This window comes from Motacilla alba, unplaced genomic scaffold (assembly GCF_015832195.1).
Source record: "Motacilla alba alba isolate MOTALB_02 unplaced genomic scaffold, Motacilla_alba_V1.0_pri HiC_scaffold_34, whole genome shotgun sequence".
Lineage (NCBI taxonomy): Eukaryota > Metazoa > Chordata > Aves > Passeriformes > Motacillidae > Motacilla > Motacilla alba.
This window is the reverse complement of record NW_024037436.1, coordinates 756,587-770,132: the sequence shown is the minus strand read 5'-3', so window position 1 is coordinate 770,132 and position 13,546 is coordinate 756,587. Positions and strand designations below refer to the sequence as shown.

The 13,546-nt window shown below is 49.6% G+C and overlaps 1 protein-coding gene across 1 annotated transcript in view; it reads left to right on the top strand.

The window, feature by feature from the left end:
- Positions 1-9,117, top strand: part of LOC119696545 — a 62,989-nt gene extending 53,872 nt beyond the window's left edge. The window contains exons 18-19 of the mRNA XM_038126287.1: positions 8,312-8,377; positions 8,467-9,117. Coding sequence (XP_037982215.1) covers positions 8,312-8,377; positions 8,467-9,117 — 717 coding nt within the window. The remainder of the gene's footprint in view (positions 1-8,311; positions 8,378-8,466) is intronic.
- Positions 9,118-13,546: the final 4,429 nt, after the last annotated feature.

The window sequence follows — 13,546 nt, the reverse complement described above, 5'->3', positions numbered from 1 at the left end:
TTGAAACGGTTTTAAATAGTGACCTGTAAGGCATGGTCAGGAAAGGCCGTTTGGTAAGTCGTGGGAGACCTCCCATGTACAACTTGTGCCTCTGTAGTGTGCTTGCAAGCTGAAGTTGCAGTTGAAATCTGGTTAGTCTGGTTGCCAGCAGAAAGAGTTGTTGAACTGTTGTACCGAGCTCGGGCTTCTGTTGCTGACAGTAAGGGACTTTGTCATTTGTTTTGCCGTAGAGGGCTCAGTTTGCTACCAGTTGGGGCTAGCAGTCATAAGGGCAAATCCTGGTCTAAACTTGTTATGCTATTGTGAATGTGTCCTGAGTGTGAGAACGATTGTGAAAGTGTTTGTTGAGACGTGCTGTTAGCACGATGCAAGTGGGAGTTTGGACCTGCGGCTCCATTTTCAGGTGAGTGAAACAGCCAGAGAAAAACAAAGCGAGTGGGGTGCATGATGCTTAATAAATCCCCTCTCCAGTGTGACTCTGTGTGTGTGTGTGTGTGTGTGTGTGTGTGTGTGCATGTGTGTGTTTGTGTTTTTTGGTTGGGAGGGCAGAATTTACTGCAACACACAGTGTTCACATTTAAAGGGTTCAGACTCTGAGAAATTACACGGGCAGCGCTTTGCTGTTCAGCTGCTTATTTGTGGAATTTGAAATATAGAGGTTAAGTGCTTTAGTGTAGTGTGTTTGCATACTGTTATTTTGCATTAAGTGTTTCCCATGGGAATAATAAGATTGTGGTGTTGTAATCGTTTTAGGAGCTGTGGTCTATTTTTTGAGGCAACACTGCTATCCAGCGTCAAAAGTTGTAAGTGTAGCACAGGTTGAGTGTGAAGTGTGAAACTGGTTTGTTTTCCTGAAAGAGTTGATTAATTTTTGAGAACTGAGGCATGAAGAGCGGGACCCACAGAGAGTGGGTCTGATGTCACCACCCACCCCTCCTGTCGGGAGGTGGATTCTCAGTCCATGCCAGGGACAGCTCCCAGCACACCCCAAGCCAACCCTCTGCCCCTCCTTCCTCCGCCCAGGTGGCAGCTGCCCCTCCTTCCTCCACCGGAGTGGCAGCCGTGCCTCGCCAGCGGTCGGAGTGGTCAAGCATCGCCGTGCTCGGGGAGCCATCATCTCCCGAGGAGGCGCGTCCCACCCCGCCCCATCCGCACCGAGCGGAGGCTTTCAAAGCATCGCAAACCGCGGCAGCCTCTGCCGGTGCCGCTGCGAGAAGCGGCTCGCAGCCGATCCATGGAGCAACAGCGGGGCCTTCTGGAACAACAGCACCATTACAGCAAATTCGAAAAGGCTGCGAGATAATTGTAATTAAAGAGCCTCTCACTCAACCACAGGCAATTCCAGCCCTCAAAGCATCCCTTTCAGAAGAAGAGCAAGATACCATCATCATATTCCCAGGCAAATGGGAAGTGTCGGAACAAGACACAACACACACTGCACAGGAGACTAGAGCTCAAACCAGGGATGATCCAGAACAACAACTCCCACAAGCCCAGGATATCAGCAGCGGAAATATTGTATCCATCACAGCTGGACAAGGCATTCCTATGTCATCCCAAGAACCACCAGGCTTTTGGACCACAGCAGGCAGCACTTCAGCTTTTTCCATGCCTGCTCCAAAGGCTTGGCTTTCAGGGCGACGATCCAGTTCCTCAGCCTGCCCACCCAAAGCTTTTCTCATTTTCTAAAGACTTTCTAAGGTAGCTCTTTCTCCAGCTTCAGAAATGTGCTCATGAATTTCAATCACGTCATGCACACTCTCCTCAACCCTCCTCACCAGAGCCAGATGGCAGCTCCCTTTTTACATCAACCTCATCTACAGCCACACACAGAGTGGATTCAACCACTGCCTCTTCATTTCCCCGATACCCACAACCACAAACCCTTCTCATCACACCTCAGACAGAAGGGGGAGGGGTGCCTGGGATGCATGCAACCTTCAGGCCAGAAGAAGGTGCATCCAGGTGAATTTTGAATCTCACCAGATACGGGCATGGATTTGGTTTCAATTCCCAGAAATATTCTAAGAGATGCATCATCAACAAATTGGGCAAACGTCAGAAGGACAGCACTGCAAGACAGAGGTCATGAAATACTAGATACAGACAGCGTTGCAATGCCAGTGAGGTAGACAAGAAGAAATGAAAACCCTAGATGGGAACCTTTGGACCATCAAGTCTTGAAAGACTTATTAGAAGCTGCAAGAAAAGAAGGACTTGGCTCACCATATTTCAAGCAGCTTTTGAGAGGCATTTTCAACAATTACGACTTGGTGCCTTTCAACTGTAGGTACAGTGCCTTGACAATTTTTACAGATTCACAACTCCTGCTGTGGGATGCAAGATGGCAAAGGGCTCTCACTCAGCTGAGAAACAGACATGCAGGAGGGCCACATGCAAGTCTCACATTGGCTCAGTTAGCAGGAGATGAACCCCATGACAAACCTGAAGATCAGTCAGCAGAATTGCCTCGAGATGTGATTGCAGATGTCAGAGAGGCAGCCCAAAGGGCAGTTTTGCAAATTCAACCAAGTGGAACTCCAGAAGGCATTTACACAGAAGCGAAGCAAGGTCTCTCTCAGCCTTTCACTTCATGCATCGATCGTCTCACACAAGCGGTGGACAGACAAGTAACTGAGGATGCAGTGAAAGCACATCTACTTCGAAGCCTTGCGTTTGCCAATGCTAATCCCGAATGCAAACGAGTCATCAATGCAATGCCAGGCCAACCCTCTCTGGCAGAGATGGTTGTGGAGGATTTTGTGGACAGTTGGCTAGCTGAGAAAGGCCACATAGACATAATACCGTTGGTTAAGCAAGAAGGAGACAAGTATAGGAGTCAGCAGTCAGTATAAGGCAAGGACACTGTGCCCTTGGTGCAACAGCAGGATAAGGAGGAAGATCTTTGGTTAGAAATATGAAGAAAAGCAGAAAAGCTGTAACAGTATATCCACAAGAATGCAAAAGTAGGTGTAGCTGGCTGATAAGTAACTAATCAATAATGAGCTCGCCTTTTGCAATATGTATTAGTCTCATGAACACCAATATAAATATGTGTGCCTATCAATAAAGTTTGAGACTTGCTGATCACTCATATTGCATGCTGCATTTCTCTCACCGATCCAACAGATGGTGGAAGCGTGCAGCAAGGTGGGAACACCTCAACATGTTGCGTCCATCCTGGGGGGAACAGATGGAGAAAATCATCAAAGCAAAAAATGAGAACTTCAAAGAAGTTCTCTCAACGCTTCAAAAGAAGAACAATTCTGGAGGACAATGCTACAAGTGCAGGGCTTGTGCAACCAGCTGCACCCACAGGAGCAGTCAATCCAAGAGGATTGCACAGTCTCCAATTGTGGCAAGCTGATGTCACAAAATAGCCATCTTTTGGGAAACTCAAAAACATTCATGTTTCAGTTGACACTTTTTCAGGAGCAATTTTTGCATCGTTGCACACAGCAGAAACCACAGAACATGCCTGTCAACATTTTTTGCAAGCATTTACATCATTAGGGGTGCCACAAGAAATAAAAACAGATAACTGTCTAACTTATATAGGGAAAGTGCTCGACAAATTTCTGAAAAAGTGGGGTGTCAGACACACCTTTGGTATTCCCCACTCTCCCACAGGTCAGGCAATCATTGCTAGAACACATCACACCCTGAAATCCCTTCTGCACAAACAGAAATGGGGGGAGGCAGAAGCAACACCTCACATGCGGTTGAACAGAGCTGTATACGTATTGAATTTTCTAAACAGCTCTTTTTCAGAGCCCACTCCACCAATCATTAGACACTTTTCAAATAGTACACTGGCAAAACTAGGTGAGAATCTTTTCATTTTGATCCAGAACCCAGAGACAGGACAAACTGAAGGTCCTTTCAAATTAATAACTTGGGGCAAGGGTTTCACTTGTGTCTCCACAGAGCAAGGACCAAAGTGGGTTTCTTTGAGACACATGAAGCCCTACCAGACCCAGATGCAAACAGACACTGACCCCGAAAACAAAGAAGCAAGCACACAAACATGAACAGATGTGAAGACCATGAACATATCTTTGATCAGCATATAAGGAGTTCAATGACTCAGGGCTTCTTTCGGGACTTGGGTGTCATTGCGTTGCAGAGATTCCCACTGGGAGTGAAGCCATGAGCCTGAAGCCCAATCAGATGTTGTTCTTATGCTTCATTCTTTCACCAATTGCCTTAGGCATTGCAGCAGATTTGCCCATAATTCAACCAAAAGAAAATGTCTGGGAAACTTTGGCCAATGCAGCAGGTTTGGACACCATTTGCTTGACACACTCAAGGCTGAAAAAACCATTTTCAATGCGTTTGGTAGGGTTGCCAATGGACGAATGGCCAGTTCCAAAGGACATCCCTCCCAAGGTTTCGCAGGTCATTTAGAATCCTGTGGATGGATGGGATGTTTGGACACAATTTCTTCCTGTGGCTCCTTTTGAGCCTCAGAAACTGGAAATTCACGCTTCAGTGAGAATGAAATTTTGCATAAAATTCGGTTTTTCAGGAGTGACACAAACAGAGAACAAAATGATAAATGTCATCCCAAACAATTTCATTTATAGAAATGCTTCCTCTTGGTGTAATTACACCAAGGCGTCAGACAAACCATCCCTCCGAGTTCCAGCGCAATTGCCGCGAGGAATCTTTTTCATTTGTGGGGACAGAATTTGGCCTGCTACCCCTGCAAATGTCAAAGGTGGTCCATGCAGCATTGGAAAGCTTTCATTGCTAACACCCAACTTGACATTTTTAAGAGAGCAGAAACAGAGAGGGAAAAGATCAGTCAAGCAGTATGATCCAGTTTGTGATGACAATGTTCACACGTGGAACAAGGCTCAGAGAATTGCGGTTGCAATATTCTCACCACAAACAGCATCAGGAGTAGCCTTGACTCAACTGGATCACATGGGCTGTTGGCTGAGCAAACACGCTCGTGCCACCTCTCTTGCACTGAGTGACATGTTAACAGATGTCAACAGTGTAAGATGAGCGACTCTTCAAAACAGGGCAGCAATTGATTATTTATTGCTGGCACATGGGCACAGGAGTGAAGAGTCTGGAGGAATGTGCTGCACGAACTTGTCAGATCATTCAAAATCAATTCATGAAAACATAAATCAATTGCAAGAAGGTATAGCCAAACTTAGAGAAGTTACTGGATCTTGGTTGAATGGTGTGTTTGATTTCTTTGACCTTTCACCATTGTGGAAGGAGCTTTTGAAAACAGCTTTTTACATTTTAGTAGGGCTTGTAATTCTGCTCCTTTTGCCATGCCTTTTTCACTGCATGTGACGGACCATGGACAGGGCTGCAAAAGAAGTGTTCTTGGTGCAAACAGGAGGGGGAGAAGCAGGACTCACAGTAGCGAAGGAAAAAATACAGTCACTTCCTCCCTGGAAATATTTAGGATACAGGATCACAGAACAAACAGTAATTCCACAACAACTCCAGCTAAGGACAAATCCAAAGACACTGATTGAAGTGCAGCAGCTAGCAGGGACTCTGAACTGGCTTCGTCCACTACTAGGCATTTCAAATCAAGATTTAGCCCCTCTGTCTGATCTATTGAAGGGAGACACAGCTTTAAACTCACCACGAGAATTTAACAAAGAAGCCCAAAATGCTTTAGATAAAGTGATGAGAGCCATCCAGTCACGCCAGGCTCATCGGTATAATCCTAACTTGTCTTTTTTGTTTGCAGTTTTAGCAGACAATCCACAGCTTCATGGTCTAATATTCCAGTGGGATCTAGAGAAGAAGGACCACCTGATAATCTTAGATTGGTTTTCCCATCTTGTCAGCTGGGTAAAATAGTAACAATTTGCCTGAAATTATATCGCAATTGATTATCAAGGCTAGATCCCGAATGTTTTCCCTTGCAGGAAAGAATTTTGCAGAAATCTTTCTGCCTATCACATCCATCTATTTGGAATGGTTAATTCAAAATTCAGAAGCCATGCAATTTGCCCTAGAAAATTTTACAGGAAAAATTTCAGTCAATTGTCCCAAACATAAGCTATTAAGTTCATCTTCAAAATTAATTCATAAGCCCTTAAGAAGTCATGCAACCCTAGATGCAATCACATTTTTTATAGATGGTTCTGGGAAGTAAAAAAAAAAAAAAAAAAAATCTGTGATTGCTTGGCAAAATCCAGAGGAAAAAAAAAATGGGGATCAGATTTTGAAGAAGTAGATGGTTCTGCACAAATTACAGAGTTAACAGCAGTTGTACGAATCTTTTCAAAATTCACATTTCCTTTTAATTTATCAACAGATTCAATTTATGCTGCAGTTGTAGTGGAGAGAGCAGAAGGATCTCTGCTAAAAGAGGTTTCCAATGATCAGTTATACACTTTGCTCAAAAAATTAATCTTCCTTCTTTCCATTCGACAGGAACCTTACTTTGTAATGCACATTCGCTCACATTCTTCTCTTCCAGGTTTCCTAGCAGAAGGCAATTCCATGGCGGATTTGTTAGCCATGCCAATCCAGCACACACTTCCTAATGTTATTGAACAAGGCAGGATGAGCCACGCTTTCTATCATCAAAATGCACCTGCTCTAGTAAGAATGTTTAACATCTCTCAGAATCAGGCAAAGGCAATTGTTCAGTCATGTCCAGATTGCCAGAAATTGGCCATACCAGCAATAGCAACAGGAGTTAACCCTCAAGGCTTAAACAGCCTGCAGATATGGCAAACGGACACCACTCAATATCAGTCATTTGCACGGTTCAAACACATACATGTATCAATGGACACATTCTCAGGAGCAATTTTTGCTTCTGCACATCAAGGAGAAAGAAGCAGAGATATAAATAAACAATTCTTACAAGCACTTGCATCCTTAGGTATTCCTCAAGAAGTCAAAATGGACAATGGACACGCCTACGTTTCTAACAAACTGCAGGAGTTTTTCAAAACCTGGGGTATCAAACACACCACAGGTATTCCACATTCTTCCACAGGCCAATCTATTGTAGAAAGAGCACACAGGTCACTGAAAATGAGCCTTGAAAGGCAAACGGGAGGGACAGAAGTGCTTTCTACAATAGAGAGGCTGAATAAAGCTGTATATGTTTTTAACTTCTTAAAGAATTCTTTTATGGAGCAGGTACCACCAATTTTCAGACATTTCAGCAATACCAGTCAAGCAAAGCTCAAGCAAAGGCCACCAGTCTTCATCAAGGATCCAGAGACAGGACAAATCTCAGGACCCCATCCGCTTGTGACTTGGGGGAGGGGGTTTGGGTGCATTTCTGCAAATGCAGGTCTTCAATGGGTCCCTGCAAAGAATGTCAAGCCACAGGTGCAGCCGATCCGAGAGCAGCAGAAGGCACCAGAAGAAGAATGCACAAACAACTGAGCAGCAGCTAGAAGCAGAGACTGATTTCTAAGTTTGCACTAGTTAAATTCTTTTTTAAATAGTTTTGCACTGAAAAAGTTCTGTAAGTTATTGTTGTTGTGTCAAAAAGTTATTAACCTGTTGGGACCCAGGACATTCCTCTGGCTGCCCTGGGTGATTCGAGACCCTGGCAAGGGGCTCAGAGACCTTGGCACAGAGTCAAAGACACCTGTGCCTTCGATTGTAGGCCATGGAAAAAATTACCAACTTTGTGTGAAGATTTACAAGCCACAAGAGTTGGAGCAGAATGATAGTTAATTTGTCACAGGGTGGAAAAGTAGAATTCTGGGGTTTTAAAATGGGGGTTGAAGAAGCAAGATGGAGGCATCTGGGTGTGCCCTGTCCTTCTTCTCCTTCTTCTTGTCCTCCATCTTCTGCTGGGATAGTGACATTTTTTGAATGGTTTAGAGTAGAGACAGACTGTCTAACATAGGTGAGAGGTATTAGAAAATTATTGTAAATAAAGTACATGTAGTTGTTAGTATAAAAAGTTACCACCACCGCAAGGGCAGGCAGTGTGCCACAACCTGACTTGCTGGACAGACCTCAGCAGGTCAGAGAAAGAATGTGATAGATAAGAAAAAATAAACTACCTTAAAAAGCAGAATTGACAAATCTTGACTTCTTCTTCAGTCGCAGGGCTGGGGAAAAAAAGACATTCCAATACCTCGGGGGTCATCTCAACCACAGAAACCTGAGATGGGGGGGTGACAACGGGAGGTGGCAGAATGTGGCAGAGGGGACAAGGGTGTGAAAAAGGGACAGAGGGGACAGCAGAACCCTGCATGGAGGGGACAAATGGGAGCATGAGAGGGCACAGAGGCTACCGCAGGAGGCCACAAGTGCCACCAGGTCCCTGCCACCACCCCTGTCCCCTCCCCAGATGTCCCCTCCACACCTGGAGGTGATGGTGGACGTGGTGGCCACCCTGGGCAAGCTGCTGGCTACCGTGACGGGGACATACAGGGGCAAGTGCCTGCACGAGTCCCCAAATTCCCTGCATCAGGACCTGAGGAGATTCACCTGGCACCTCCGTAGGACCCTGAACCACCTGTAAGAGACAGTGTCACCTGCCTGGGCCACCGTGGCGTCCCCTCCCTGGGCTGGGCCCTGGCCACCCTCGGGGTCACCCCTGGGACCACCTGGGCCGATGTGAGAGCCCTGGCCAGCGCCTGGTGGGAGTCGGTGCAGGCGCTCATGGACAGCTGGGCCTGGCTGGCCAGGGAGGCCACCGAGCTCCGTGCCACCTGCAGGGAGGTGACCACTGCTGAGGCCACCGCAGTGGCCACTGCCACCATCCAGGCCAGGAACTGGCAGGACACGGCCGCCGGCTTGAGAAGAGCAAGGGAAGACATGGAGGCTGGGAAACAGGAGCAGCCACTGACCCTGGAAATGGAGGCAATGGCTGCTCTCGAGGCCTGGGTGGTGGCGGCCAGCAATGAGGTGCTGGTGGCCACCGTGGCCAGGAGAGAGGCCGTGGTGTTCACCAGCTGGGGGATGGTGGCCACCAAGAGGAAACAGCAGTTGGAGGAGGCCCTGGGGCCCTGGGGGACTTGGTGGCCGCGTGTCACAAAGACACCGTGTTCTCCTGGGAGCTGCAGCGTTGCCCAGGGCCATCGAGGCCACCCTGGAGTGGACAACGGACACATCCCTCGATGTCCCCGAGCCCTTGGTGGCCACGGTAGATGAGGCTGAGCAGCTGTGGGAGGGAGCCACCCACAAGTACATTTGTAACCTGCTGGGGAGACTTAAGGGGATCCATCATCTCCTCTTTGGTCTCTCTGGGTGCTCTGGTTGCCCTGGTGGCCCTGGTGGCCCCAGTGACTGAAGACACTGAGCGGGACCAGACACTACTGGGAGCAGCACCAGGTGTGGGGCCAGGGACACCCCCAGGGCTGCTCCCATGGCCTGAGGGGGACACAAAGAGGATTTGGGGAAAGGGTGTTTAGGATGATTTAAACGGGAGTTTAAGGAAAAAAAATCAGGATTTCGGGGGAAAATGCAGGGAGATTGAGGGTGGAAAAATGAGAATTTGAGGGGAAAATGAGAATTCCGTTTGTTGTATGGGTGAATAAGTTGAGCAGTTCATGGATCTTTAATTTCCTCTGGAAAGCAGGCACATGGATTCAGAGCTATCACACCCTAACTGGATGGTTTTGGGGTTACTTTAATAATGGCACCTACTGTAAGGAAATGACACTGGGGGGAATTTTCTCCTTGTGGATCTCTTTGGATCTGCCCCACCAGGTTCTGAAGGGATCAGATCCACTCTAAATACTAATGATATCATACAGTGGCTGGTGTTGCTGATAGGCTTGTTCTGTTTAGCATTTAGAGAGAAGGGAAGATTACCCTGGATAACCACCCTGACGCCCACCCCAGAGACCAGGGATGCTGCTGCCCCAGAGCCTGACCCTGCCCCACAGCCCACCTCAGCTATGAACTACCCAGACTGGGTGCGGGTTCTGGTGAAGGAGATACACGAGGTGGGACAGATGCTAAAGGAGTATATTTCCCCAGCTGGTGAGAAGCCCTCCCTGTGCCTCAAAGAGGGAGAATCTAACAGTGCAGCAGTGGAACCTACAGGTGTTACAACTGCCCCGGTTCCAGCTGAACTGCAAAGGCAGTCAGAGCCAGCAGCAGTTGGCCCTGTAGAAACAAGGAGATCTAAGATGAAATCAGAGCACCCAGATAAGGGAGGGCCCTCACAACCCTCAGGAGACCCAGAGGTTGCGATCATCACCGAGTCCCTGATGAATGAAAGTCTCCAAAATCTGCACAAAGACATTGTACAACAGGGACATGAGGCTTATACAACCTGGCTACTTTGGGTCTGGGCCCTTATGGGAACAGGCGTGAAACTGGAGGGTGGTGAGGCAAGGAATTTGGGAGCCTTGACCCAGGACTCAGGTATGAATCAGATTTTTGTAAGGGAGCCAGGGTCCCTTTCCCTCTGGGAGTGGCTTTTAATGAGTGTCAGAGAGAGGTTTGTGCACAGGGACAGAATTCAGGAGCACCACCACAGAATGCACTGGAAGACCCTTGAGGAAGGGATCCAACAGCTGAGAGAAGTGGCAGCATTGGAGGCACTCTTTGGGAGGGATGGACAGCATGATAATGACCCCGACAAGGTCAGGGGCACAGGGCAAATGTTGCGGAGTCTGGCAAATCTGGGGCCATCTCAATACACCACCTTCATTGCAGCGATTGATGCCGACACCAACCGAGAGACAGTGGGCTCTGCTGCCAACAAGCTCAGAAACTGTGAGAGTGTGATCAATGGCCCAGTGCAGGCTCATGTCTCTGCTGTGATTAAGGAACTCAAAGAGGAGATGAGGGAGATGGTGAGGGAGGAGGTGAGGCAGAACAATTCCCACAGGGCACCAGTGCAAGCCACAGGCCCCAAAGCCAGAGCCCAACGTCCCCCAGCTAGAAAGAGAGGGTGCACCCCAAAAGCTGACCTGTGGTTCTCCCTGCATGACCATAGGGAAGGCATGGGAAGCTGGAAGGGGAAACACACTTCTGTCCTGGCAGCACGGGTGAGTCAACTGAAGGAGGGAAACACCAACCAAGGGAGTTCCACTAAAGTGAAGGCAGCCCCAACCTCCCATGGCCGAGCTGCCGGGTGTGATCTGTCCGATCCCCTTGAAGGTACCTCTGCCATGTATGCCCAGGAAAGAAATAAGAACCAGGGTTAGGGGGGCCCTGCCTGTAGCCAGGGAGAGGCACGGGAAAACCAGAATTCTAGACAGTGTGGATCCAATGGCCTGGCTCATCAGAGCCACAAAAATATGAAGCCTTAGTTGATGGTGGTGCACAGTATTTGTAGCATTACCATTAATGTTGTTATAATAAGCAGCCCAGCTCAGCTCCACGAAGCAGCCTCTGGGCTGACTGACAGAAGCTCACAGTCAGTGCGAGCTCTCCTAGGATGCAGGCAGTGCATTGGTTCAGAGTCTGGGGGCACAGAGATACACCAATGAGCTGTGTCGACCCGGGAGTTTGGAATGGGCTATAAAAGAAAGCCCTGGACAATAAACCAGGCTGTTTGATGATGACCAACGGGAGTTCTATCGTGTGTTTCGTCTCAGACATACGAACACCACAGGATATTAGTGTAACAGTAGTGGGGCTAGTAAAACCAGGTGGGGTTTTTTGGGGTTTTTTGGTTTTTTATATGTAGCAAGTTTCGCTACGGTGCTACACTCTTTGTTGGCTTTTCTGCAATGAGTTCATCAATTTCATCTTCCTCGGAGCTACTTGAGCAAGAGCTCTCTGACTCGGCTGACTCTGTTGTACCATATAATCTATTTTGCCTCCCCCCGATGCCAGGAAGCCCCACGCAGGATTTGCTGCGTCTTTCAACCCGGGCTGCGCGTCTGCCCGCATCGGGGACGTCATCCCCCGCAGCCGCTCCCGGCGCTCAGGCTCGCCATGGAAACTGACAGGGCTGGGAGCGGAGAGACCCCTCCCGCCATGGGAGGCTCCCTCTCCGCCCTCCCGGCACAAGGCTCTGCCCCGGCTCCTCCTCTCGGGGCGCTGCCGGGGGCTGTGCCCGCCATCCATCCCCTCCCCTCTCCCGGCACAAGGCTCTGCCCCGGCTCCTCCTCCTGGGGCGGCGGCGGCGGCATCCCTGCCTGCCCGGGCTCGCCTTTCTCCTCCTTCCCCGGCCGGGACCCGGCTGAGCTGCGCCTCCCCCGCCCCCCGATCGTGGCGGCGGTGGCGGCGGGGGGGGGCACGCCTTGGCCCGGACCCGACCGACCCCGCCCTCAGGACGGCAGCGACTCGATCGAAGTCTTCTTCCTCCTGTCTTTTACTTTTCTTTGCCAATATTGGCTCTTTTTTCCTTTTCTCCCCTTTTCCCTCTCAGACTAAGGTTTGCTCTTCCTGTTGCTTTGCTGCGGGGCTCCGCTGACATGCTGACACCATAAAGAGCCTCGCACACTCCAGCGCACCTGAGCGCCCTGAGAATTTATCCTGGCGTCTACGGGAAATCAAACTTGGTATTGATCTCTTATCCAAACTACCAAACTCGGGCCTCGTCTGATTGCCTCTAGTTCATACCGCGGGCAGATCTTTTCTGAGAGTTTAATAAGCTTGGATTTTAAAAACAAGGCTCCCCCCCACATCCCCCCCGTGAGCTCTCCCCAGTTTCTCAGTACGAATCTCAGGGGACTCTCTCTCGGGATGTTATCACTACAACACTCGCAGCAGAATACACACACCGCATTTTAACAGTCACGAGCAGGAATTCAAAGAACCAAGCAGAGAGAGAAGGAGCAGGATTCCAAGGGCGGCGCTCCGGGTGGCGGGGCAGGAGCGCTCCCCTGCGCCACCGCTGCCGGCCTCACGCCAGCCCCAGCAGTGCAGCCCAAGCCCGCTGCTCGCAGCCTCCGCGCTGCCCCAGCCCGGGCACAGCGAGCCCCGCAGCCGCCCGCGCTGCCGAGCACAAAACACCCCTTCCCAGCGCACTCACCTCAGCAACACAGCACCCCTGCAGCCGCTCACGCCTCTGCCGCTCCTGCCGAGCTTCTTGGCCTCCCGGAGCCTCTGCACCGCACCTGGGCCCCGCCACTGCCGCGGCCTGGGGGGCAGCAGCTGCACCTTCCTCTGCCTCTGCCCCAGCCCTTGCCCGCCTGCCTGGGCTCCCTTGGTGCTCCCCACGCGCTGATGCCTTCAGAAGGCTGACCTGCAACACAGGCCACGCACAGGCACACAATAAAGCAGGCATTTGTTCAAAGGCCTCCGTGGATACACCTTGGGCAGAACAAGAGCCCGGCCAGGGCTACGCCCAAGATGAACCCAAAATGGCCCCAAAATGGACGAGCGGTCACGAGGTCTGTCACTTTGATAAGTTCTGGTCCATTTGCATCTTGGAGTTCATTGTCCAATTGTAGCTTTGGCTGATGAAGTCCCATCCTTCTTGTTTTTCTCTCTTCAGTCCAGGTTGTTTATGCTCTTGGGCCTGAGGTTTGGATTGTTTGTCCTTGGGTCCCCAGCTAGAGCAGGAATTGTTTTGTCTCCCTGCTCTGGGAACAGAGCTCAGCATCCCTTAATATGAAGCCCAGAGGCAGCGAGTAAAGCAGCACAGAATCTGAGAAACAGAAAAGCCAAATCC